The following is a 27,449-nucleotide window of genomic DNA, read 5'->3' on the forward strand; positions in this document are numbered from 1 at the left end:
TGATATGTTCCGTGAACCCCCAGACACCAGAGGCATAATCAGACACTGGACACACACATGAATGATAGAGTTGTGTATAAGTCTGAAATCCCAGTTTACCACAGTGTTTAACTTTGTTCAGTACAGATCCCAGAGCTCGACCAGCTGACTGAGTCAAAACACTCACAGCTTCTTTAAAAGTCATGTGCTCATCCAATGTCAAGCCAAGATATATTGATCAGCATATGATAGCACTGTTGTGCCTAAATTAAAACTAACTGGACATCTTACTAATGATTTTTGCCTGAAATGTACTACCTGTATTTTGTCTTCATTTGCCACTAGTCTCCATTTCAAGCACCATTCTGCTACAATATTCAGCATAATTTGTAAGTCATCTTCACGTTCAGCCAGTAGAACTACATCATCCGCATATAATAATATTCCAACAATCTGATCGTCCACTTTAACTCCCACATTAGAGGTTTTAATTTGAAGAGCTAAATCGTTGATGTAAATAGAGAACAATATCGGAGACAAAACATCTCCTTGCTTCACTCCAAATTGTTGAGGAAACCATCCAGTTGTGTTTTCATTAACCTGGACGCAGGCAACAGGTGCTTGATAAAGAGACTTCACAGCAGAATAAAATTTCCCATTCATACCAGCACTTAACAACCTATATTGTAGAAGTTCCCTATTTATCCAGTCAAACGCCTTCTTGAAATCAATGAAACAAGCAAATGTTGATCTCTTTTCCTTCATTCTAGCACGTATTATTGAGGTGACTACATATACATGATCAGCATGCTCTAGCTTTTCTGAATCCATTTTGCTCATCCACCAGCACACCCGTTCTCTCAAGGTGGTCAACTAGTCTGCAGTTTAAAATCGAAGAAGACAATTTATACATACAACTAATAAGACTTATACCCCTGTAATTGAGTGGTATCCTAGGATCATTTTTTGAAGGTTTGGGAATTGGTTTAATGATAGTTTTGTGTCACTGAGTAGGAATCATGCCATTAGCAAAACAGGACTGAAATAACTCATAATATACTGAACAGCTTTGGAGACTTAAGCACTTGGTTTGAAATTTCATCAATTCCGGTAGCTTTTTTCAATTTGCATTTATGTATTACAATTTTTACCTCCTCTACTGAAAAATTACTATTATTTACATCAGATAACATTTCAGACTCCATTACCTCTTTTAAGCTAATTGTTTCCTTCAAGAAAGTATCATCAAATGAATCATTGCACCTAGAGAACAGATCTGCAACATCTTTTTCCTATTTAGCTAGTACAATTCCTAAAACAGAAGTACAACTTTTGTAGATCAGAATTTAAGACGTAGTCTAATTAAAACATACATGTTGATGACAACCCAAAACCTGCTTTCATTTTACTTTACTTCTCTTTTTCCATTGTATACAACATTATAGTTAAATCCTTCCTGATTCAGTACTGTAGGTTATAAGTAGCCTACTTTGCTTCAATAGATTTACTGTATTTCAGAGTCAGAGTTACTAGTTCCTTAACAATTAATATTTTATATAGGCCTACAGAACATACAATTGGCTAAAACAGAATCTTACTGTATATTTAACAAAACTCCAACTGGGGCCCACCCATTAAATTGTCTTGACACATGAGTGTGCATCAGTCTACAATTCAACTTTTAAAACTCCTTTTAGTAAAACATGGAAACAGATGAGTGAATGCAGGGAATAAAACAGCAGACCGAGCTTGCAAATACAAAGTCTTCTTAACTTTCTGCCAGAGCTTCATAAATCAACCTTCAGATGGAACAATGATCACTACAGTCAACAGTATTCGTTGTATTTATTCACACAAAACATAATACATTTCTTCAATAAGGCAACACAATACAGTATATACATACAATGATCTATATGTATACCATATTTAGAGTTTATGTTGTTATTCCTCAACAACATGTCATTCTTTACTATCACTAGCAAGTGTAAATAAATAGTTTAGCAAGTTATGTAAAAGAGTACCATAAACTTCAAGTCATACTGTTAGTACATCCAATGCGACAGTCTTTCACTCACTGTGCCATTGATATAGTTTAGTTCAGCTGCGGTTTTCTGAGAACCTCTCCTCAAATATAAAACAATCCTTTTAGGCAGTTAAAGGTACCCTGTGGGTTTTTCTCTGTAAACAATAGTTATGTTTACATTCAGCTCTACGCACTATAAAGCTTTGTGTATACCCTTGAGACTAAAATAATGTTGGGTGCCTCTACATAAAAAACATTTGATTGGCAATTGTTTATGTATTTCAAATGCTGTTTCCATCGATATTGAATTGTTTTTAGTTCATTGCTGTGTATCACGAGTCCATTTTACACAGCCTGTAATAAAAGACCATTACACCTCCCCTTCTGTGTCAAAGGAGCGGAGGTCAAGTGGTCAGGCAAAATGACATCTGTGTTCAGATCAGAGCTGGCAGGACTGAACAGCAGTGTTTATATCCCTTTGTATACGAAGAGATTCTGCAACAGCACTGTAGGGAAGCTCCACCGTTAAGCCACCTTTATGCTCTTACATATGACCAATATTACTGTCTTAGTGTGCATTTTTACAAAGTGTTACAAAGCAAAACAGGCAGTATGGCTTAACAAGAAACTCAGCTCACTTACACAAACACACAGCGCTATTTCCTCCTGCCGGCTCTAAAATGTACATTCACACCGATTCACTATGCATCTGCTACTTCTTCCACTGCTAGCTCAGGCAAAACATTTAACTAGCTGTGTAAAAGGGACTTTAGTGAAGTTAAATAACCCACTTGGGCACGGACATGACAACACTGTTAGGTTCAGTGTATTTAAGTTAAAGGGTGGCTTAATCTCAGAGCTTTATTACTGTGCTGTTGAGGGGTCAAAAACTCCCCAGGGACCCTTTAACACCTCCAACATTAACAGGAAAACACTATTTGAAAATTATTTTCACAGACAGCATCAACAGCGATTTAGATAGGGAGCAATGTTTTATCATTCCCATCAGCAGTATAATAAACATTAACATTGACATCATCATTAGGTGCTGGAGTGGGTGTCATTCCTTAATGATATGAGGTGCTCGTGGTATGAAAATGTGACTCGGAAAATCATGAGGAGAAAACTTTGTTCTTTAGTGTGAAATGTCCTTGCACAGTTAGGAGAATATAGAACGTACTGCAGAGAGTGACATAAAGAGAAAATGAGAGCTCCATTCCCTTTGTCGTCAAAGCTGATAGGATTGGACAATCTTACAAAAATATAATTTTATACTGCAATAACAAATGAATGTTGTAGTTAGAACTTTTGTAAAAGATGACAGGACATTTAGTGGCATGACAAAAAAACATGACACTATGGACTTAGAAAATGACATCAATCAATATTTCTATAGCTATTAATACAGTTTACAAAGAACATGATGCTGTTTGTTCATTTAGAAATGAGCAGAACTGGTTTGCTCAGCTGTTTCTCACCTGCTCCTGCTCGTGGGCTGCCATATTTATGAAAACAGGCCAACTTAGCTGCTCTTTTGTACATCTAGTGTGATAGAAAAATGTCTGAGATCAAGCATCAAATCTGATGTTTCATTTAAAGAAACCTGTATCAAACATCCTTATAAGGTACACTACAACACGTCTTTAAAACCCAAAACAAAAGAAGAATGTAGAAGCAGTATAGAAACAATGAATAAAGGCTTTTTTAAATTACATGTTATAACAGTTGTAGCAGATATATGGATATTTGAAAGTGTTAAATAATTTCTTTGTTAACAAAGAAGAGTGTTAAGACTTCCTCTATATATATATATATATATATATATATATATATATATATAATCATGACTGGTATAAAAATATAAATTAATATCTGATTTTGCTCACATGTATTCATGTAATTTATGACCTCTTTAAAACATTTGTGTTTGTAATCCTGCTGTGTACAGTTCATATACACAATATTTTTTATTATTAATCTTAAAGACAACATTAATAATTATGACAAAGTTAATAATTGTAAACTCTCTAATTATATAACACTGTTCCTTCACAAACAAGTTTAGATACCTGTTAAAAAGCTTTCTGAAGTACTCATTCACACATTATTGAACTTTTCAAAGCTTCCATATATCTGTTAAACCATTTTAAATTCCTTAAAACATATTTAAATTCTAGTGTTGATGTTACACAAATTATACAATGAGAGCTTGAGAGAGGGTATGATTGAACAAAAATAGTTCTGTCATTCATGTTTTTTTTTTGTATGTGTCACATGTTAGAACTCTGGTCATCGATTTACAGTCTTCATATTCATTTTGTAAGTATTATCTCCAAACACAAGCAAACCCACACAAATCTTGCACACTCAGACATACACACAAAAAACACTCACATACATGAGCAGTACGTCTGGTCAACGAGTTCGAGTCATAACTATAACAATATAGTTATCACTATAAGTGTTCACTATAAGAATAGTTCAACAACATACAATGGATTAGCTATCATGTTGACTCATTCTCAATTGTTCAAGCAAGTCTTTAGTAGGTTGCCTTAATCATCTTTTGTCAGAGATTCAAATCTGACTCTTTGCTGGTTTCTACCGTAACATAAAAACAAACATATCTACACATCTATCTGTTAGTACAAATTTTCATGAATTCATTCATCTTGGTAATTTTGTGGATGTACCATTTCAATCTGTATCCATCTAAGAGTAATCCTTCTTTTAGGTCTGTGTAGATGGAACAGTATTTACACGACTCTCATAGCAGCAGATCTATATTTGGATAGGAGCCAAGTATATGTTGTGAAACAATGTTCGCTAAGACTGGAATGTATATGTGTGACATTGACAGATCATGGTCACGTCATCTTTCTAGCCTTTTAGAGGTAATAATAAGGAATTTGAGGGCTGTACCTTCTAACAGAATATAAGCAACACTGTTAAGATGAACACTTTGTCAGCGGTTCGTGTTTTGCTGTTGTTTGACCCCGGCCGAATAAATCTAAAATAATCCACAGTCTGTTTTGCAATTTCATAATTGAACATCTACTGCAGAAACGACCCCCACCTAACACTACCCCAATCTCTTCTCCTCACTGTTCTTGTCTGTCTTTGGCCGTCCTATCAATGAAGAAAATAAAGCCCCAAAATCATTTTTAAAAATTGGAGACTTCAGATTATTGATCATTGTAATCAATTTTCTTCAAACTGCAGGCTCAGTAAAACAAACGTGATATAACTTACAAACACGTGGTGAGAAAATAGGGAGTATCCTTCTGCCTTATCTGTATGTGCTTCAACCGAGTTGAAATTAAACGTCGAGGTCTCTTTGTCACTGATTTTCAGTCAAATATTGAACCACTGATCAGATTCTTAACATATACTGATCACACAGACGGTTTAAACCTGAAACATCATGTTCTGTCCTCTGTGACATCAACTATCCTTTAGTAAAGTGACTTCTAGTGAGGGACAGGTGTGTGGTGTGTGAGCTTGTTCACTGTACTCTGTTTAACACTTCACTCTCTTCATCTGTTTTGTGAAATCAACAGAAGTCAACGCTGTCTTAAAACTGGAATGGTTTGGCATGGATTTTGGTCTTCTGTTGCCGCGGAGACGACACTGAACAATTTAAGTTATTTGTCTGAATATACGTGTGTGGAAACTAATTGGTAGATTTTAAAATAGTTTCATTCGTTTCCAACTCAGGCACATAATCCCTCACTAGAGTCAGGTTAATACCTTTAAATAGTGAAGAATGAGGAATACAAATCATTGTTGCCTGGAGACTGCACAGCTAAATTCACTCACTGAATCGCTACTAGCTCCAGCAGTGCTGCTCTGTAGTGGACGCTGACCTCTCGACTCCCTGTGGAGTTATAAACACATCTGACAAACCACAGAGCACCAGACACATGGACAGACTCTCCAGGGTTCTGAAAAGTGAATTAAAAAATCCAAAATAACCTTCGTCTGTTGCACACATCTGCAGCTAAACTCATCAAAAGATGGAGAACACTTGACAACACACATGCAGAGCAAACTCAGATTCACATTCACACTCATACACACACATAAGCACACCGAAACACTCACACACACGCAAACATCTCAGCTGTAGTTGTAGGTGAAGTTGTATGAGCTAGGCTCCTTGGGTACAGGGGGCGGGGCTTCTGGGATTGTGATGTTCTCAAGGTCGAGGAGGCGGAGCTTCATCTCCATGCTGATGAGAGTATCTAGGTCACTGCGTGTCAGGTCACTGCCCATCTCTCTACCCAGCAGTGCACACAGCCCGTCAGTCCAGATGCAGTACTGTTCCCAAAACACACAAACAGGTACACACATGAAGATTACGAATAGTGTGCTACAGTTCATTGTGCCATGGAAGGGATAATACTGAAAAAGTAGGCTTGTGCAGATTTTTGTTCTCTTTTTGGCAGCTGCACAAAAAATGCAATCCAAGAGAGGAGTCTGAACAGATGTATTCCTTTTGGCCACTAGGAGGGAGCAAAACAAAATGAAAACCTAAGGCTGGTTACTGAACCCAGCGATATCAGGCGCCATATTGGAAATGCTTTCTCAACCTAACTTTCAATCCATCTAGAAACACGTAAGGAGGTGAAGTTGAGGTGAGCTACAATGGATCCTCCTGTCAGTCAACTCAGCTACGCCCAAATCTATGGTAATTCATGCATAACTAATATTCCTCTTTAAAATTTAAATAAAAATCATCCCATCTACAGTATGTACAAAGAATTGAGCGATTTAAACAAAATTTGATTCTTCTACCAGGCTGTTTATTTTTGCTGTAAAAAATAGCATTTTATGATGGGAATGAACAGAGATTCATTTCATTGGCTTTTGCAGTCAAGTGGACATTCAAGAAACTACAGCTGTACTGTATGCATTTCTGCATCCGCTTCATTTTTCATCACAGGATGTTTGCTGCTTGCTTAAACACAAAGCTGACATATTATCTCCTTATAAAAGTAGCTCACTTGATTACCGGGGTGAATTTCTGGGTGAAGTCCATTACCAGAAGGCATGACTACTGCAAAGCATTGGTATATTTAACTGTTAAGTAGGATGTCTCGTCCCCCTTTAACTCTGTTTACATAAAATCCTTGTGTTTTTCTTTTGGCTATTTGGATGCTAAGAGTTAGTAAGTTGATACCTGTCTCTGTTGAGGAGAAATTGAAGGTGATTCTGTTGTTGTTTTTTAAAATATATATTTTTTTAGATAGAAATCACAAAGCTACTTGGTTAGCATAAAAGTTCAACCGAAACAGTGAAACTGGGACTAGAAAACAAACAAACAAAAACTCCTCAAGGACATATCTTGCCCTTAGCAGCCAAATGTTAGCTAGTTGCTTACTGTGTCTGTCTGGTGATTGGTATTACATAGCAACTGTGGGCTGATTTTAAGCTAAAACTGCAGGACAGGTTGGTTGGTCAGTGAGAGTGAACAGAACAGAAAGCTGAAAAAATGCTGTAATGTAACCTTTAGGAAAGTCCAGCCACACATTTCCACATCACAAAAGGTATAACAAATATTGAATTGTTCAGTTTTAGATGTCACTTTTGCTGAGCTTACCTCATACTTGTTGGGTGCGACAAAATTGAGGGTCTCATCTGGATCATAGAGGACAGAAAAAGCTAATTCCAGCACCTCCTGAGAGAAACAAACGGAACAAATAACACAGTGATCAGACACTAAGTGGCAGCAAAAAATGAAAATGAAAGCCATATGACTAGAATGGGAATAATAAAAAACAAAAAACTATATTACCTTGTTTTGTTTCAAAGCACTTTTTTCTTTCATATGAGGGCAATCCTTCCCGGTCACCACAGACTTGATATCAGAAACGGGGACTAGGAGAAGTTTAAACACAAAACTTGATAATTACCGCTAGATAAATCACATTCAGCCTAGGTACAGATAAGCCTGAAGAATGTATAATCATGTGTGCTGACTGAAATTGAAATGAAAAGTTGGCAGATGAAGCCACTTGGACAAATAAAGGTTTTTGAGTTTCTTACTCTTGTCACTAAGTAGCTCAAAAGGCACTTCACCCTGAGGTGACTCATCAAGATCCCCATAGTGCAACACTTTGTGATTCAGCGAGAGTCTGCAAAACCAAAACTTCTCTGCAAAAGAGGAGGCAGGGAACACAGTGCTTAGCTGATAATCAACATCACCAGCGCTCCCTTCAGAATTGGAAAATTACAGAGTGATTTTATTGATACTGCATGTACCTTGTCTTCGGCGGTTCCCCAGTTTACGGAAACAGCTCCCCTCACACAGCCGGTTCAGTCGCTGCTGTTTGATGAGCTCCAAGATCTCCGGCTGAATTCTCTCCCGCAGCTCACTGCAGCACAAACACAGCATGAAGCAACAAGCACTCTTGCATACAAATGTGAACAAAGCCAGAATATCTATCATAGGGACAAAGCAAGGTTTAGGGAAATGAATTAAGAAGCGACCAAAGTAAGGACTATAACCAGGAAAAAAAAAATACCACAGGACAACAGACATAGTGTAGTATGACTGACATGATGGGTGGGGACTGGAAGTCGTCCTGGCTCATTCTCTCAGACTGCCGCAGACGCAAAATCTCAGAATAGTTGAGGCCTCGCAGTTTGTTCTTCAGCTGGTCTAAAGATGGCGGTTTCATGGCCAGAGCCCTGGTGATCTGCTCACGCACCACCTGCATCACCTGGTCACATTTTAAAAACACACATGTACATAGAAAGAGTGAGGAAAAGGGAACAAAACCATGCCAGATGTGCTTAACACATCACCGAGGTGTATGGTATTCTCATTATTTGGCAGAGGTATCACTGTCAGCTGTAATATTGTCAGTCATCTTTCACTGTCTACAATATTTAAATAAATGTCTACATGAGAAGATGTTTCAAAGAGAGCATCTCAATGAAGGAACACTGAAATGAATCCGACAGCATTAAGAATATAAGCATCATGTATTATTTATTAATCCAGCTTTCTTTTCAGCGGAAGATTATGACAGTCAAACAAACATTTTTTTACGTGTTTAAATGTGACGAGTGACATAACTCACAATTTAAACAAGCATACCTCTTCTGGGGGGGGGGGGGATTGGGTAGTGACTGTTGACAGTCTGCTGAAAGAATCTTTCATTTAATTGGAAAGCTAAATGTTTACACTTTCAATGAAACTACCTCAAAGACCCTTATAAATATCTGACAAAGTAATGACCATGTAAAGTAGAAAAACTGAACTGCTCTTTGGGATAAATTAAGTTGTCTGAGTCTGATTAATGCTTGAGGTTTCTACCTTTTTTATTGAAGATTTTCTTCTGTCGCAAGCTACTTGTTAGTTGTAGATGAAGTTTCTGTAAATATTGATATAAAGAGTACAGTCTACCTGCTCTATATTTTAGTGTCGGTGAATAACATATGTTGGGATTTGGAGCTAAATAAAAACATGGTTAAATAATGGATTTAAGAGAGTTGATGTAATGCCAGCTAGCAGCTGCAGCCATGCTGGTAGCTCGGTAAAGTATTTTCTAAGCACAGTAATATTTGAGCGTAATGAAAAGTATTAGCATTATCACAATGTTTTATTTTAATCAGGTACAGTTTTAATATTTTATTATTTTAGTGTAAAACTGTTAAGATAATGAACTGTAATCACAAACTGTATCATTGGCTTTGCAGATATCATTGTCGCCCTGGATACAGTCAAAAGTCGGATGATCAACAAAGGCAGTAGGACTTTCTGTCTCTGTTTAAGGACCATCAATGTTTGAATTGTAGCCGCCCAAATGCATTTTTTTTCGCTTCAACAAGCCAGTGAGGGAGAAATTGTAATTGTGCATCATTTCCATATTAATTTAACTGATAACTTTTTTAACCTGAATTTATCATTTCACTGAAGTAGACAGCTTTTTTTTGCCTGATCACGGAGCCTTTTGATACTCTAAATCCTAATCCAGACAAAATCCCCTCTCTCTTCAGTTCCCATGTAAGATTTGAAGTAGCTTTAAGAAAGCACACTTTTGATATCTGACTGTTTGGCTTTTACTGCTCTGAACCCCGGAAGATTCATCTTCAACATATCAAGTTCAATTACGTCAAGACTTAGCCAATATTGTAAAAATATCTACTTGTGAGGTCTGTGTGAAAACCAACGTGTTTATATGAAAATTAGTGTGTCAAAAAGAAACTGTACAAGAGTGCTTTTATATCAGACCTTATTGAAATCCTCAGCTGTGGCTCTCATCTCCTTCCAGGTTTTATTAAGCAGCTGGATGCAGACACAGAAGAACTCCTCCCATGCTCGGTCATGAGTGAAGAACATGGGGTGGTAGTCATTGCAGCCTTCATTAGCTGCATGGAGGAAAAGATTTTCAATTTATTCAAATGAAAACAAAATAGCAAGAGAGGTCTTTTAAACTATTTTAGGCTGGCGTACCAGTGTGATACCGCTATTACTGATTGCATTATTCCATTCTAGATCAATCTTTGAATTGTGGGTAAATTACAGAGCAACAGCAGAGCACCTTCAATTGAAGGTGTACTTACGCAACTCTCCGACCTGCAGTATCTCGCACAGCATTCGAGTGAGTTCGATGGCACACCGCCCAAACGGACATTCGTGCTTGTCCTCGCGGCTGCTGTTCTCCAAAACAATCTGTAAGAGACGAGAAGACATGATAGGATTTGCCGCCACCTCTGTGAGATGAGCTAAGTCACGTCTGAGGCCAGAACTAACCCTGATGTACGTGTCCTGGTGAACCTTAGCGAGGTACAGCATGTTGTCCAAAGCCAGCATGCCCGGAGGAGTTTGGGTGAAGTCCATTGCCGGGTTCACATGGTTCTGGAAAAAGAGAAAATAAAGCAGTGTTTCTATTTTAATCTGCTTACACAGACAGTTTAACTAATATCACAGAGGACTGTGAGATGGAGAGTGAAGACTCACAGTGAACCCTAGCATCTTATAGTCCTTGGTGTACATGGCCTTTCTTTTTTCTGTACCAGTGGGGTCATTTTCTCCATCGAAGGCGATCCTACGCAGCTCAAAAATGATGTCCCTTTGAGTCTGGAGCACAGCAAACAAACATGTTATCAGTATACTGGGGGCGTAGTTAACTGTAAAGCAGCAGCCAATAATAATAGTGCACACTTATGGTATGCATGACACTAATGCACAGGTCATGCAGTTTATTACCTGCTTTGTAAAAGACTTTTACATTTCAAAGCATGCATTGAATTCCACTTTATAGGAGAGAGTTTGAAAAGATTACATGTCATTATGGAAATACTCAACGGCATAAACAGCACATTTATTATCTAGACTTTTACCTGATCATTAGGATCCATTTTGGTCATCATTCGTTCTTCCAAAAGGTTAAATGTCAATACTTGCAGCACATAAAGCTGATGGGCCATTTCTGCTTTGATCGGTCGATTTCCTCTGATAACGTGCTGGAAAAGAAGAGAATAAGGGAAGAAAACAGCCTCTATTTAGACTACAAGTCATGCAAATATTACTGCAGTACAAAAGAAATACCCCCCCCCCAAAAAAGAGAAAACATTTTGGTAAATCCTCCAAAGCCTCAAGACACAAAGCTGACTAAGCCAATCATCTTTATCGACTGATGCAGCTAAATACATAACATTTGTTGCATCTAACAACACAACAAGAAACAAAATAATGTGAGCGCAGGTAAACAGCTGTCATTAACTATGTCCAGACTCAGGGCTGACCGCTCTAGATCATCTTCAGGTTGTCTCCTTGCTTCTTGAGCAGGAGTGCAGAGTCTAGCTCAGTGACATTTGCGACCAGTCCAGTGAGGAATTCAGTGCCAAAAGGAATCATTTTCAGAGCAGATTTTTGTTCCACTTCATGGACTTCCTGCCACATCACATTTGCTGGTTCTGCGTCACTTCTCTACAAGGGAGCAAATCTGTGCACTCTCTGAACCGCCGGTCTCAGTAAGGAAACTTCCAACAAGTCGACAACAAAGTAGTTTTATGTCGACAACGTCGACATAAAACGGTCACAAAGGTCACAACTTCAAACCTAAAGGTCACAACTTAAAGGTCACATTTTATAGTCTGTTTTAACAAGTTTTTATAAGTGTTTTTGTAGAGTTGATTGCCTAAAATCCACTCTTAACTTGTATTTTAGCATGCCTATAACCCCCTCTATTTCAGCCCTGCTCAGAACAGGCTGTTTCGGTGTCTGCAGCTTTAAATGCAAATGAGCTGTGTTCAACAACGCCCCTCTAGAAGGGCTTTGTGGCTCGGGCTTTCTTGCAACATGCCCTTTTTTACGGTGAGAAGGCAGACTCAGAGGGCAGAACAAACACATAGCTGTGGGAGTGTCAGCCACGTTGGGGAGGGGTTACCGCCCTTTATGATGTCACATAGGGAACATCTCCAAATAGACTGTTTGAGCACACATTTTCTGAAAAGTGGAGCAGGCAAAAGACAGTGAGGATGGACTTTTCTCATAGTTGGGAGGTTTGCAAGACAAAGGGACACATAAGTGTGGGAAAAAACTTGGTTGAGTGTATTTTGCATAATATGCGCAGACACATCTGTGTATATTCAAAAAGTTTGAGTGTTTTAAACTAATTTCAAACTACAAACGTTGGGGACTACTCCATTTCTCCTTTCACACATTGACATTTCAGACATCTTTAATCCTACAATAGCAAGTACAGCAGTGTGTTGACTCTGATGTGCAGCAGAGATTTCCAGATATATTGTCTTTTTGCAATTCAGAATCTCTACTCACATTGAGGATGATGGATCGCAGATGTTTCTGAGCCAAAGTGCTTGCCATTTCCTGAGAGGAGATAAAGAGTTACATCAGTTTAATGAGCAGGTAAGACAAAGGAAAAAACAACAATGGAAAAGAAGTGCACTGAAGTACCTCTATATAAACAGCCTACAGTCAATGGGACTTTCTGACAATTAGTTTTTAAATATTACAACCCTTTGAAGCCACATTTATTCTATTTTCTTAACATTTTCTGAAAAAACACATATCATGGTCTAACTTCTGCTTGTCTGCTGCAGCAATGAGTCTCAATTGGCATGGAAGCAGCTTTCTATGACACAGAAAGAGCAGGAGAGCGAGGTAGGAGAAGGGTTGTGGGGTGAAGAGGACAGTATGGGATGCTGAGGGGGACGTGTACTCACAGTGAGGTGCTGCTCCAGCGGGTTAGTGTACTCCTCCTACAGGTACAAGGGAGGGAGGAGGGACGTGGGTGCAACAGTGATGGGAACAAAGAGCGCACACACAAGACAATGAGATACAGAAATACATCACCAGCACAGCATGCAAAAGAATAAGAACATGAAACAACACAATGTGAAATTAAAACGACAAGTAACCATGACACATGTTACAAGCAGAATAATATACCACAAAAACTGAATGATCAGTGTACTGAAGTTTTTACACAGGAAATTCTACAGAGAAAACGCTGATCTTTAACCCACCATTATCCATCAAAAGATTCTTTTGTCCAGATTTTTTTGAATTTTCAAGGCAAAATATTATGTTGAATAATGCAAAAATGAATTGCCTGTTTAACTATTTTTTGTAACAAGTCACCTCATTAAAAACTCTACATTTATATATATATATTCTAAAACAATTAAAGTATGAAAAAATAGCCTGAAATCTAAACTTTTAAAGGCTACACTGTAATGTACATAATTCACTATGAACATGTGTTTTGTACTAATATCAACTCAACAGTATTATTCAGTATGTACTGAATGTCTATCTACAGTATTGTATTTAACTCAAAACGACCGACTCTGTTCGCCCTCCAGTGGTCAGCAGCTGGAGGTAAACACATGTTCACAAACAGTTGTCTGAATTCTCTAAACAAACAGAAGCAAATGTTACAACCTGTAAAAATGAAGGAAAACACTCCATTCATTTTTTTATGAGCACTTTCAACTTGGTGAAGTTTCTGATGAAGGAATATAAATGTTTCAATGTTTTAATTTTACAAGTATCCATGTAATGGTCAGAATTTGTCCAAACATGAAGGTTAAATTACCACTGATGATAAAAATACTGAAGCAAACATCTTTCAAAGTAAATCATTGTTCTGTTCTGTTTCTTGATATAACCCGTTAGATGTCATTTAGTGATATCTAATGAATGAAAGTGATAAACAAAGAACATTTGATTAAAAGTAAAAATCACACATAAGCTGGATTTGCTTCATTCTCTCTTTAACATATTTTTATTTTCTCATCTCTGTATTTCCATCACACAGATTCCTTTCCATATTTGGTTCCTAAAGTCACATTTTATTATTTACATTATTTTGTAATAAACAGAAACATCTGTCATATAGTAGGACAATGGTAAAGACTTAAATTGACAAAGGTTTGTTATTTTTTTTTTACTGGAAAATGATTTCCGAAAACAAAACAGAACACATATAAAGACATATTTTCCAAATGTTTTAAGTTATACTTTCAGTTTTGGCCTGTTCTCTTTGAATTCTAAGTAATTAGTTAGTTCCTGAACTATTTCCAGTAGTTTTTTAACTTTTTTAAATATTTTTTTCCCCTCCTATTTACTTCCTTGTTTGATTTTCTAAGAGTAAGTCTGTTTGATACAATCAGGCATTTTTTTATGGTAAAAGTATGTTTCTATATCTTGTAATTAGAGTTCAGCATTTTGCATTGTGATCATAAAAGAGAACACAGACAGGACAAGAATCTGAATGACTGCAGTGTGATTATTCTCTATATAAGCAGATAAAGGTTATCACTGCAGGGTGAGCACAGCACAGAGAGATGACACATCATGACAGTGATGAGTAACAGACCGGACAGACATCCAAAGGAGTACTCCATCCTTTAGTTTTTTCTAATTTGGTCATGCTACAAAGATATTTCAGAATCAGAATGTAGGTCTATCCATTTGGGACATTTCAATCCAGCTTATTTTTATATTTCAGTTTATTTGGATTTATTTTTTTATTTTTCATGCCACATTTGATAAATTCTGTTCTATGCTGCTAAAGATGTCAGGTTTCACTCTCATCATCTCAGCGCCATAGCAAAACATCTGATACACTGTTCGACTGTCTCTCAGTTTAATAGGATTGAGCATCCTTAATTATCGAGACATCCTTCACTACAGGTGCTGTAACTCTTCGAGATATTTTGAAATAAGCAAAACAAATGTGAAAACTTCAGAGAGCAGTGAGCACTATTTTGAGTGAGTGTGTCAACACACAACGATGACTGTCACATTGAAACCAAGACGTGACAGCTGGCAGACACACGTCTGTTCGTGAGATTCACTTTAGTAATTACCCTACAGCTGCAAACATTCAGGGAGGCAATGTCTGCAGCTCTCTGACACCAAGAACCCAATGACTAATGTGAATAAAAGTCAGGCTTTTACGTTTAAAATTTTTTAAAGAGTGAAATGTTTGATGGAAAATGAAGAGTATTAAAGTTATGTCTATCTATATGTTCTTTTCTCTATTAGAGCACACTCTGACCTGCCGCCTGTCTTCTGGTGCCTTCAGAAAGAGGGCATTGATGAGGGCAATGGCGTAGGTCTGGATCTCCTGGTTTGACCTACAGAAAAATATCAATCCACATAACATCCAGTTAGAAGCATCACGCACAACTGATCTCCATACAGAATTTAAAAGACTAGTCTAGATCCTAGCCTGTCGAGGATTTTTGGAAGCCAATCAGAAAAGGCAAAAGTTTGAAACTTCCTTTTTAATGATGCAAGTCATTAAATCTTAAAACTTTGAAAGGACATTACCAAAATCTTCATTACCATAAAAGAAACAAAAACCAACAAATAACTGATTCCACAAATTCCATAAAGTGTTGCCAGAGTCATCATAACTACCTCAGCTTCTTTTTGTTTAACCCTTACCCAAATGTTATCCTGAAATTAATAGGAAAAAAAAAACACCCAGCTGCTGTTAAACCTCACCACAGCTCTTCAGAATTTATTCATATAAATAATAAACATGTGACCTATTTTTTAAGATGAGTACCTGGGAACAAAGAGCTATGAGCTGTGTTGTTGATTTTGTTTCATCTTTTCAAGTTTTAAGACAACTGCCTTGGATTTAGTTTGGTTTCAGAAACATCCTGAATTGCCCCTCTAAATCAAAAACTTCCAAAAAAAAAAAAAAATCCTTATGTTACACCACACTGCTACATTCACTTGAATGCCCCCCATTTCAGAGTGCGTTAAGCCCCTGTGCGTGTGTGTGTGCTCACACTTGCAGGTGTCCGATGAGCTGTCCCACGGTGATCTCCTGAGCCACGCGGTGATAGAGGCTGTGGCTGTTCAGCACCATGCTCTCCAGGATGGCGAGAGAGCGCTGAAGAATAGAGACGTCCACCATCGGCTGGTTAACATAGCCTGCAATCTGAGTGAGGACAGAGACCTTGAGATGCACTTTAATTATCTTTTGCTGTGTCAACCTAACAAGAGCTGACACTAAAGGGACCACATGATGAAATGTCGAGTTATATCTCTGAAAGAAAAAATAAATCTAAATGTACAAGCAAAGATTTGAAAATGTTCTCACTAAGTGACTGTCAAGGTCATGTGAAAGTTTTCAGCAGAAAACTAGACACTGTACACTCAAAGAGCTTCACATAATGGTAGATGTTGCTAAGCAACAACACCCACTCACATCCCTAATGTAGGAGGGCAGCAAGATCAAGTAAATAAATAAAAGTGTATGCATAAAATGACAGAAGTGTATGACGAAAATGGCATAAAGATAGACCTTGAAATGAAGAATGGAGGTTTCTCCAAAGGGCTCTCTTTGAATGAATAATTGTTCTGATTAATGGCTGCATTGTAGGAGGAGGTACCTGTTTAATGAAGGAGAGGGAGATCAGGTCCCAGGACACAATGCCATGATCCATCAGCTCCAGGAAGGCAGTGAGAGTAAAGGCCAGCATTTCACCAAAGCTTAGGGATAAAAAGAACACACTTTTTCACATCATCTATAGATATCTTAAAATCAAGAAACCAATAACGAAATTAAGTATAGAACAGCAAAGTCAGATATAACTTTGGCCTCAGTAGCAGGGACTTAAATTAATCTGCACATCAGTCACTGAATGCAGGATGATGCCGTGTAACTGATGATTCTTCACACAGTCATCAATGTGAGAACAATGATCACAGAAAAACAAATGTTGTGCTCACTGGGTGCCACTCTCTACAAGACGTGCGAGTGTCCCAATGCCCTCCATGTTGATGAACTCTGTGGCAAAGGTCGGGTCTGCAGACAGCTTAGCAAGCTCTTTGAGAGCCTCCAGGCGAGCATCAATACCATGGGACTGGATCCTCTCCAGGAGTTGACGTGCAGCACGAGCCTGTCAAAAAAGAAAATCTGTCTAAATACAACTGTGGGTATATTCTGTTATAAAACACTTATTTACTGTCTTGATATGCTTTCAGAGCGCGTTAAGACATTTTTTAATGTTTGAAAATACAAGCCTGTTATTTATATGTGTGTCAGGAATTGATTGTAAAGCCTATTTAGTTAACATTTGACCTCTTAATTCTACTCTTGTACAAAATGCTTATTTTTGTTGACAGGACGATAAAGGGCTTTCAGGAGAACTTTAAACTGTAACATTAAAGGTCACATGTTATGTAAAGTACACTTTACCATGGTTTTCTAACACTAATTTGTGACCATAGCTGGTCTACAATTATGAGAAAAGTCCATCCTCTCCATCTTTAGCAGGCTCCACTTTTCAGAAAATGTGTGCTCAAACAGTCTGTTTGTAGATTTTCCCTTTGTGACATAACAAAGGGCGGTAACCCCTCCCCCAGGTGGGTGACACTCCCACAGCTAGTTGTTTGTTCTACCCTCTGAGTCTGCCTTCTCACAGTAAACAATTGGGCATGGTGCAAGAAAGTCCAAGCCACACCCCCTTCTGGAGGAGTGTGGCCAGATACAGCTCACTTACATTTAAAGCTGCAGACACAGAAACAGCCTGTTCTGAGCAGGCCTGGACCAGAGGGGTTTATAGGCATGATAACATACAGGATCGGAGTGGATTTTAGGCAAGAAACTTCACAGACATTTTTTGGGGAGCTCTGAGACTCAAGTTGTTGAAAAGAAGAATAATATGTGACCTTTAAGAACCTTAGTGTTTGTAATCTGGATGCAGAGCATCATAACACAACTGCTTTAAACATGGTTAAAGTTGAACCACTTAGTCAGCCTGTAAACTGTGGAAGATGCTAACTACAGTCAGTTTGATTATTTGACATCACTTTTCTGCTGCAATACACATTGCATTTGGAAGCACTTTTTGTGTTTTGGTGGTGGAGGCGTTAGTCGTATTTACAGTGCACTTTGAGGCAGGGTGGGATTAGGAAGAATATATTATCATACATTATTGTTGAGCCAGTTAAAGGCTGGTATCAACCATGGAAAATCACATCATCTAATTGTATACTTTCCAAAGCAGTGGTCATCCACTAAGTTGTATTGACAGTCAGACAATGGAGTCCAGAGAAGCAAAAGTAGAGTCTAAAAATATGATTTTTAGGGACTTTTCAACCCACAGCAACCAGTAACAACAATTGTGTAACAGCAGTTGCTCAGAGTACAGTTTACTGTATCTTGTGTTAAAAGCAATTTTAAAACATGACAATAAAAACACAACTGAAGAGGTAAGGAAAAAGGTGACTCACAGGTGATATTGCTAATCGAAGGATGGTCCCGTTCTTAATATCACCTCGGCTCTGTAAGATAATAAAACAGATTGTGTTTCTACAGATTCAACAGCTTTTAATAGATGCTCTGCATGAAGCTCAGGATAAAAAACGTTCAAGCTCACCTGTTCAGTGATATAAAGCTGAGGGCCGTCAGCGTAACGCAGTGCAAACTGCTCAGCGCCTGACAGAGACCAGCTGAATACAAAGAGATGAGGTGGGTTCAGAAATAAAATTCATGTCAATTATTCAACTCCTACTCTAGAAGCAGTGGGACGACAAGTAAACTTTAAAGTTTAGTGCTGCATACTCTATGCTGAAACAAAAATGCTGTTGAAAGTCTGATCAGTCCCTCCAGCGAGTGTCAATACAGAGAGAATGTGGAGGAGAACTATTCAGTGGGTGTCAACAGTAAAGTGCAAAAAAATGTTCCATTTCAAATGGGAGGCAGTGGGCAGATACATCCACGGGGTGGAGGGGTGACAACAAAATTCAATCCCTAAAGTACAAGACAAAATAGTTGGTGAAAAAAATAACCGAGACAAGAGTAAAGTTAAGGACCGGCAACAAATAAACAAGAGAAGTGATTGATGATAGTGGTTATGTAAGGTATTAACAGACGCACAGTATCTGTGTCTTCAAACCCACAGGACGGCCATGTTAACACTGGGGTCTACATAACCCCAAAAGGATCTAGCTTCAGCTGCCTTTCCTTAAATTATTTTTTAAATCTTACATCTAAGAAGTGAAAACATTTAATTAACCTCTTAATTAAGAACAGCAAATGTTAAAAAATATCTAATAATAGGTACCACAGACATCGACATACAGTAGAGTCTTTAAGACGTGCCTCAATTGATGTTTTTTTTTGGTGCTATAAAAATTCACAAGGCTCAACACAAAGAAATGTCTAACATGTAACTGCACTAATCTTCTATTCAAACCAACAGAAAACAACCCTGATTGCAATTCTTCTAATTTCTTCATCTTATCTAAATCAAAGCTTTTGTGTTATTTAGGTGAAACTAGAAGAAAAGACATATTACAAAAAATGTGATGCCATTATACAATCATTTTATTATTCAACAGAAAGTCAGACATTCAAAATCAGAAAGACAATATCTAATGTGTGAGTAATGCTTACCCGTCACATACTTCCCGTATTATTGAGGACAGAGGTCTTTTCTGCAACAAAAAAAAACAACAACAGTCAAAACATGCAAAAGGACAACACATAACAATGGGATACTTTTCAAAAGCTAAATTGTATTTCTTCAACGTATTCCTCACTAAGCATCATGTACTATGACTACCTGTGAAGTACTTTCCTTAATGCTGTGCAACTAAAACAAATGACTATTAAATTCAAAGCTATTACCCAATTTCTCTTTTCAATAATCAATATGAAAAGTCAAGTTTTATGCAAATACAAACCTGGTCCATTTCTATGAGCTGAGCGTTAGCACCGGGCCATTCAATAGCCACCTTCACAATGTCGGCTGGTGGCGGCATGGCTGTGGACTGATAGCAAGCTACAGAAGAAAAAGAAAAACAGTTTCAACTTTAACAAAACTTCACCTGAAGGCAAACAACTTTTTTACTTGTAACTATTCGTTTGAGCTCTGAAGTAGATTTAACTGTGATTCTGCAAATAAATACCACAACAATTATGAATTACAAATTCTGAAACACCTTTTCAGAACTTCATTCAAATATTTCATTCTGCACTCTAACAGCAGTTCAACTTTGTTGGACTGGCTGAGTTCAAACACTCTTGAGTTATATTTGATAATCTTCAGAATAAAATCCACTGAAGGTTGTACGTCACCTAATGTTGAAGTGTCAAGGGGGTCAATCACTCTCAAGGCTCTGCTGTGTAAACCTCTGAGTCAGCTCCTCTGTGAACACACACACACACACACACACACACACACACACACACACACACACACACACACACTGCAGTCACGTCTCTGAAAAACCCTTTTTTTTCTCCCTCAAAGCCCCAAAGCTCAGTTTGTTTCATCCCTGCTCCTTTTCTTCTCTGAACTGAATCTGTCAGTGAACCAATCGATAAGCATGACTGTTTTACAAAACAACCCAACAACAACCCACATACACACACACGTCTTGACTGGCTTTAGCTTTCTGTCTGCCATGCTCTATGTTTACTGCCTTTTATTGCCCTTGACATATGTATTATTATTATATTTGCTGTATACGTATCAAACCTCTTCACATCCCATTTATGTAACATCTTTCTTCTCTTAACTTTAGAATAGAATAGAATTACTTTATTGATCCCAAACTGGGAAATTGTGACATTTTACTTGTAATCTAACTGTGTTACTGTTGTGGATAATTAAAATACACAACTTTGTATGCAAGTCTTTTGTTGTGGCTGTCAATAGAAGAGAATCTAGCCTGTATTTGGCATGGCTGATAATATTAACCAGTTTGAGTATATCAGAAATGATGGCTCATTTCTATCTTGTTGTCCAGGATTTAACTGATTGATGGTATATATTCTTATTCCAATCGTGTTCTTACTGTTGTGTTATTTTATCCTGATTGTCCTAAGTGTTACTCTCTTATTAATGAGGAGTATTATCACGTTTGCATGTTTTGTCCTCTGCTGTTGATTTTGTTTAAAGGAGGACAACTCACTCACTGTGAACCAAATCTACCTACAGGTACAAATAAAGTAAGCTTCATTTTATACCTTACTTACATATTTTTAAATGTCATTGATCTATGTGTAACAGGCAGACAAACAGTATTTGGTGTGTAGATTTGTTTGATCATACTTTGTCTTTATTCTAGTCATCTTAATGCTTATCTTTTCTCACAACTCTTTAACTACTAAATTAAAGTCATAATACTGTGATATTATGATCATGTTTTGAAACTCTAATGCTGTGAAGCAATCTTGAAAAAGCTAAAAAAAAAAAAAAAAAAAAAAAATCCAGCATTGCTTGAGCAGGAAGTACATCAAGAAACCTTCATAATAAGGCCACTATCTCTAACCACAATACAATGAGAAAACTATCAAAACAAATAAATTGGAACATTTGATCACTAACTCTATCAATATACATTTTTATTATTTATTTTTTGACCAACTGTTTGATTTCTAACATTGCAAAAACACATGACTTGACACATGATCTACTAGGGCCCGACCGATATGGGATTTTAGGTGCCAATATCGGTAATGGGGAGACAACAAACCCGATACCAATATATCGGCCGATGTCTTTCTTAGATCTATCTTCGATCAGTAGAGCTAGATAAAGATATACACATTTATCGTGTTGATCCCTCACTAGAAGTTATCAAACACTTGTGGAAAAGATATATAATGAAGACAAGATGGTCACTTCACTGGAGAGCAACTGTGCATGTACGTTCATCACTGCTCGACACTCAACACAGGGTGGTGATGCTTGCTTTTATTCATATAGCACACTCTGCTCTTCAAAACCAGAAAGAGAACTGCTAGTTCAATACGATAAAACAAATGGAAAGCCATTTGACTGGTGAATAAATCTCGTAATATCAGCGCATATCTGTGATAAAATTAGCCGATACTGATAGTCACTGGATATGCTAATATCGGCTGATATTATCGGCTGGCTGATTAATCGGTGGGGCTCTATTATCTACAAAGACACACTTCTTGCTTATGTAATAAGACACATTTATAAGATCTTCAACCGTGCACTTACACTTAAACTTATTCCAATTATTAGAAACAAATGCTCCAAAATGCAAGAGCAAGAGAAAGACAGGAGACAGCATACAACGATCTTTAGCAACAGAAAATGATCTCCTCAGCTCTGACATGTAGTGAGCATGAAACACTGTTTGGCCCTGCTGGTGATCAGGAGAAAATAGAAACTGAGAAAAAGACACTGCTGTTCTCCATATGGCTCTTTGCATCCAGGGTTCTTTCAGTATCAAAAACATTTTGTGCGGCTCACAGCTGCTCATATAAAAGAGATCTTAATCATTAACAAGCTGTTGGTGGGTTGAACAAAAAAGCCATCATGAAACCAGCATGAACCAAAAGTCATCTTCCCTGGAGATTAAAAAGTGATGGAGTACAAGCAGCACTGCAGCTCAAAGACTGAATGTTTGTCTGCTTCTATAAATATGTTGGCTCTGAGTTTATATCAGCAGCAGCTTTTTGATGATCTCTCCTTTTATAAAAAAACATTTTGCTATCAAACCTCATCATGAACAGTCTCAGAATTGGAATGAAAATTTAATCTGTGGTGCTCTTAATAATAAACACGCCTGTCTCCTTTCATCTCAACAACTTTGAATCACAGGGTTGTTGCATGGAAATGTTTTCACTAATTAGTCACAAATTATAGAGCTGACTAGCATAGCATGAAGGATATATGTGATTAACTACAGTTTAAACAAATTAAGGTGGATTCTGAAAATGATAGCGAGTGAAAACTGCCAATTAGATTCAGATTCAAGCAAGAAGCCATCTGATAAAGAGCCTGCACCGCCTCCACATCCTCACGCCGACTGTCGATCACATGGCATAATGTGTGAACTCTGAGTCTGTGTTGCTAAAAAGTTTGTACTTATTCCAAAAAATAAAAAATAACCTGAATGTTTTCCACAAATTCTGAGACTAATCTGAACCTCATCACTGACTCATTTGGTTTCGGAGTTCACTAAAATGTTAGGCAGTGGGGCCCGCTGGTGGCGCAACGGTTAGGGCGCGCGTCCCATGTGTTGAGATTCTCGTCTCAAGCGGTAAGCCCAGGTTCACTTCCACCCGTGGCCCCCCTCCGCATGTCATTCCCCGCTCTCTCTCCCTGGTTTCCGACTCTATCCACTGTCCTATCTCTGCATTAAAGGCACGAAAAGCCCAAAATAAATCTTAAAATGTTAGGCAGTGTAATATAGAAGTTGTTATGGATCACATAACACATTGTCTGTTCTTTATAGAGATGAGTATTGTTCAGCATGTTGATGTTCATAATTTATCATCTACAAGTCTTATAGATTATAGAGCATCTTTTGAACTGCAAACTATGATTGTACTTTAATTGTACTTTAATAATGTATCCTGCATGAGTTCATTTTGAAATATCACAGAAGCTTAAAAAAAAGGTTAAACTTGCAAGAGCAGATTGTGGTAAAATGAAATTAAAAAAAGTATACAATAAAGGGGTTGAGCAGTTCTGTTTTAATCAACACATTTTTTTTCTGTACACTTTGTGGTGAGCTATTTTGAAAGTATTAAAGTTGTGCTCCTGCAAAGTTTTGAAATCCTTCCATTTATTTGTTAACTTCCCATTTATCCTTTCTGTGAATTCACCCTCGGAGAGCAGAACTAAGAAACTGTTCTTCTCAGAGAACTTCTGTACTGGGGGAAAATGAAATGGGCACAAACGTATTTTTCTTTTGTCAATCTCAAGCAGCCACAGAGCCATAACAATAACACTGCCCGGGAGCCAGGTACAACGACACATATTAATGAAGAAGATACATCTTGAAAGCCACATAAATCGTTGTTCAAAATCAAAAGCAGAGATGGCTGTTAATGCATCACTATGAAAAAAATAAGTCAAATGAAGCTAGATACATGGTAACATGTTTAAGTTACAGACCAGTAAGTATCTCCTGCAACATGTTCACTGCAGTAATTTTGTTAATGGTAGCTTATTTAGTTAATCACTTCCAACCCTAATATCTATGCAAAACTTTGCACAACATATGCAAGACTTATGCAGCAAGTAGTATGCCACATGTCTCCTCTCTACCGCTGTACACAGCATGGCAAAACAATGTAACAATACTCTTTTCTGTCCAGGTGTTCTCTTAGGACATGACAGAGTGAAGGAGTCAGCTCTAAATGATGAGTTAATATCCTGCTCCTGACCTCTGATTAATGGATGCTGATCATTGGCGCTGCTTAATAAAGACACCAGTTTGATCAACTAATAGTAACTCTTGACAACGGTGTTTTTGTAAAAAGTTTGACAGCCAATAACCTTGGTGTAACTTTTGATCCAACCCTCTCTTTCGATCAGCACATAAATCAAAGTAGACTGTTTTTTTTTAGCTAAAATTAGCTCTCTTATGTCCATGGCTGATTCATGGACCCCAATTTAGATCTTTTGTCATCTAATATTGTAATGTTTTGATGTGCTTAATTTTGCTGCAGCCAGAGTCCGAACTAAAATTAAACAATTGAACCACATGGACTTATTACCTTAGCTTCCCTCTCTGGCTCACCATTCACATCAGATTAGATTTTAAGGAACTCCTGATAACTAAATGAGTGCCCTTTCACTGTCTGATCTTTTGATCTGTAGGCCTATTCCCTGGCTCACTGCTCTCAGAATACGGGACTAATAACTGTCCTTGAGGTTAAAAGTTAGCATGCTGCAAGACCTTCTTTAGATACAAGACTGTCTGACTCTGCTTATAAACAATATTTTCATTGTTTCCTTCAGTGAGTTGCTTAAATCTTAATTACTTGACTCGTCTTATTGCCACCATTATCCATCAGGGAATTCAGTCTCTGTCTTGAATAAAATATCTCCTCAAAATCCTTTATACATGTCTAAGATTTTTCTTTGAAGATAGAGTTGTGCCATTTGATTGAATGTAAACTTGAGGCTGGGATGATGTACTGAATATCAGCACGGCTGTTTTTCAACCTAATGCCTATAACCAAATCAGCTGTGCTGTTATTTAGAACAGCACTACATCTTGTGCAATGCATGCATAATGCATGGCCTATGATACGTTTGCAATAACCTATCAATGCATGTGCTGTTACAAAGCCCTTCCTGTCTTGTACTCATATTGTATAAAAAGGGTTCTTCTATTTTTCTATTCCAGAAATAATAAAATAAGAGACACATTCTGCAGGTGGTTTTCCATACAGCTGGTGTGCCCCTTTCTTTTTCATCTAACTGGTGTGTGAGTGGGAATTGGGCTGCTGTAGGTTACTGGGAGGTTTGTCCACTTAGCAACAGTTATGAGACTGCACGCGCGGTGGTGGTGGTAGCGTAGCAACAACTGCTAAAGGAGCTCGAGCCTGAAGAGATCCCACGCTGTGGTGCTCGAGCTTTCTTTCCAAACACTCCCAATTTCTTCTGTCCCCGACCGTCTACTTTCCACCACGACCCGGATGTTTCTGACGCCATTTTATTTCTTTAATAATGTGGTTTGGGTCTCTGCTGTCAAGGCTGCTTCAAACGAAACATTAACACATGAAAGATGGGAAGCGTCTTAACTTTTCTCATAGCTAGTTAGCTTGTTAAATATGCGGAGTGGCGCCCCCTCTTGTTACGCTTGTTAAGAATTGACTGGTCCGTGTCGTGCGTGTGTGTGTGTGTGTGTGAGGAAAAATATCTTCAACATGTTTCGTCTTTAACCTCTGAAGATGATACATTGTGTAGTTTTAGCCTTTTGCGACAAATTTACAGACTCAGCGTAAAGAAATGCGACAACATCAGCCTGCCATCGTGTGAGAAGACTGACCGTCAGCCATCATCTTACAGTCCACCGTAAGCCTGGAGAGTCTGTCTGGATATTTACACTCAGTTTATGGTCACAACACGCTTATTTGAACCTCATTTAAAAAAATAATAATAAAAAAAGAAGGTATAAGGCCTGAATAGGTGATCGCCCAGGCTGGGCTTCGGCGATCATCATCAAAGGGAACAAGCAGAAAGCGAAGAGCTTTATTTTGAAACATTGTAGCAAAATCAATTATCGCTCGTGATAAAATCGGTAGGCTATATTAAACAGCAGCTGACAATGACATCTGTCTTAAAGTGACTTAAGAGCAGACTCACTATGACACCCCAATACACGCCATCAATCTGAAGGTGGCCAGTGTTATTCAGTGATCCAGCCAAGTCTCTGTCTGCTCCTCCATTGCAGTCATGATGCAGCCTGTCTCTCGGCAGCTGTTCAGTGTTCTCGCTGATTCTACTTTCAGGGTAGGGTTGTATATAATTGATCTGAAAGCTCCTTAACTAGCTGCTAGTGTCGATGCTCAGTGTTACTCACCCTGTAACTGGGCCATCGATGATGCTCTCGGTATCCCCCTCTCTTCCTTTGCAGTCGAATAGTTTCTGGGAAAGAGAGACACGATTCCACGCCTTGTGGGCGGGACATAGTGTAAATTTCACCGGCTGCTAATGAGGCAGGCCCTTCATCTCCATCATTAGTGTTCACTCAAACTGACTCCCCCCCCCCCCCCCCCCCCCCCAAAATAGGCTGGTACTGTGGGGATGTTGCGACAGTACTGTTCCTTATGTACCTAATTCCTGAGAAAGAGTTTTGACAGGCATTATAACTAATGATTTGTTTTTAATTAAAAAACTAACTACATGCAGGATTCATTAGTTATTCATGAAGGGAATTGTATTATTTAATTAGTTTATATTATTTTTCTTTCAATTTGCTTCGCATCACTCAAGACAAAATCAGGCGAAGCCCCAAAGATGTGAATATCAGTGAAAAACAAACCAAATCTGAGAGCCTCCAAATAAAATGATGCTCTACAAATCTCCCGACATGTAGCTTAGCTCAGATCATCCACTGACTCAAGGGTCAATGTTAGTTGACAACAGTTCAAGTGTACTATGCATCTATCTGTAAAAGAACTGCATTGTTATCATTTTTACATTTAGA

The 27,449-nt window shown here is 38.0% G+C and overlaps 1 protein-coding gene across 7 annotated transcripts; it reads right to left on the reverse strand.

Moving 5' to 3' along the window:
• Positions 1–1,807: 1,807 nt before the first annotated feature.
• Positions 1,808–26,970, reverse strand: elmo2 (engulfment and cell motility 2). 7 transcript variants are annotated; one of them, XM_020642389.3, is made up of 23 exons: positions 26,823–26,961; positions 20,596–20,665; positions 20,202–20,299; positions 19,912–19,952; positions 18,893–18,965; positions 18,747–18,797; positions 17,241–17,410; positions 16,901–17,000; positions 16,295–16,446; positions 15,550–15,628; positions 13,208–13,243; positions 12,801–12,851; positions 11,360–11,482; positions 10,977–11,096; positions 10,770–10,874; positions 10,580–10,688; positions 10,248–10,384; positions 8,567–8,730; positions 8,270–8,382; positions 8,054–8,161; positions 7,803–7,885; positions 7,608–7,685; positions 1,808–6,325 (listed from the first exon to the last, which is right to left on the reverse strand). In XM_020642389.3, the coding sequence occupies exons 3-23, from the start codon at positions 20,277–20,279 to the stop codon at positions 6,125–6,127; spliced, it is 2,172 nt and encodes a 723-aa protein (XP_020498045.1). In that variant the 5' UTR covers positions 20,280–20,299; positions 20,596–20,665; positions 26,823–26,961; the 3' UTR covers positions 1,808–6,124. The 7 variants fall into 7 exon arrangements, with proteins under 7 accessions (XP_020498045.1, XP_065810946.1, XP_020498044.1 ...); XM_065954874.1 differs by lacking the exon at positions 26,823–26,961 and adding an exon at positions 26,606–26,808; XM_020642388.3 differs by lacking the exon at positions 20,596–20,665 and having other exon boundaries at positions 16,301–16,446; positions 26,823–26,970.
• Positions 26,971–27,449: the final 479 nt, after the last annotated feature.

The sequence above is a fragment of the Labrus bergylta genome, chromosome 5 (genome assembly GCF_963930695.1).
Source record: "Labrus bergylta chromosome 5, fLabBer1.1, whole genome shotgun sequence".
Taxonomy (NCBI): Eukaryota; Metazoa; Chordata; class Actinopteri; order Labriformes; family Labridae; genus Labrus; species Labrus bergylta.

Excerpts from the sequence above, each read along its gene's own strand:
- elmo2 (XM_020642387.3), bottom strand. Across the intron at positions 15,629-16,294 it reads CTCATCGGACACCTGCAAGT|GTCAAACCAGGAGATCCAGA; the intron begins GTGAGCACACAC and ends ATTTTTCTGTAG. Across the intron at positions 12,852-13,207 it reads CGCTGGAGCAGCACCTCACT|GAAATGGCAAGCACTTTGGC; the intron begins GTGAGTACACGT and ends ATCTCCTCTCAG.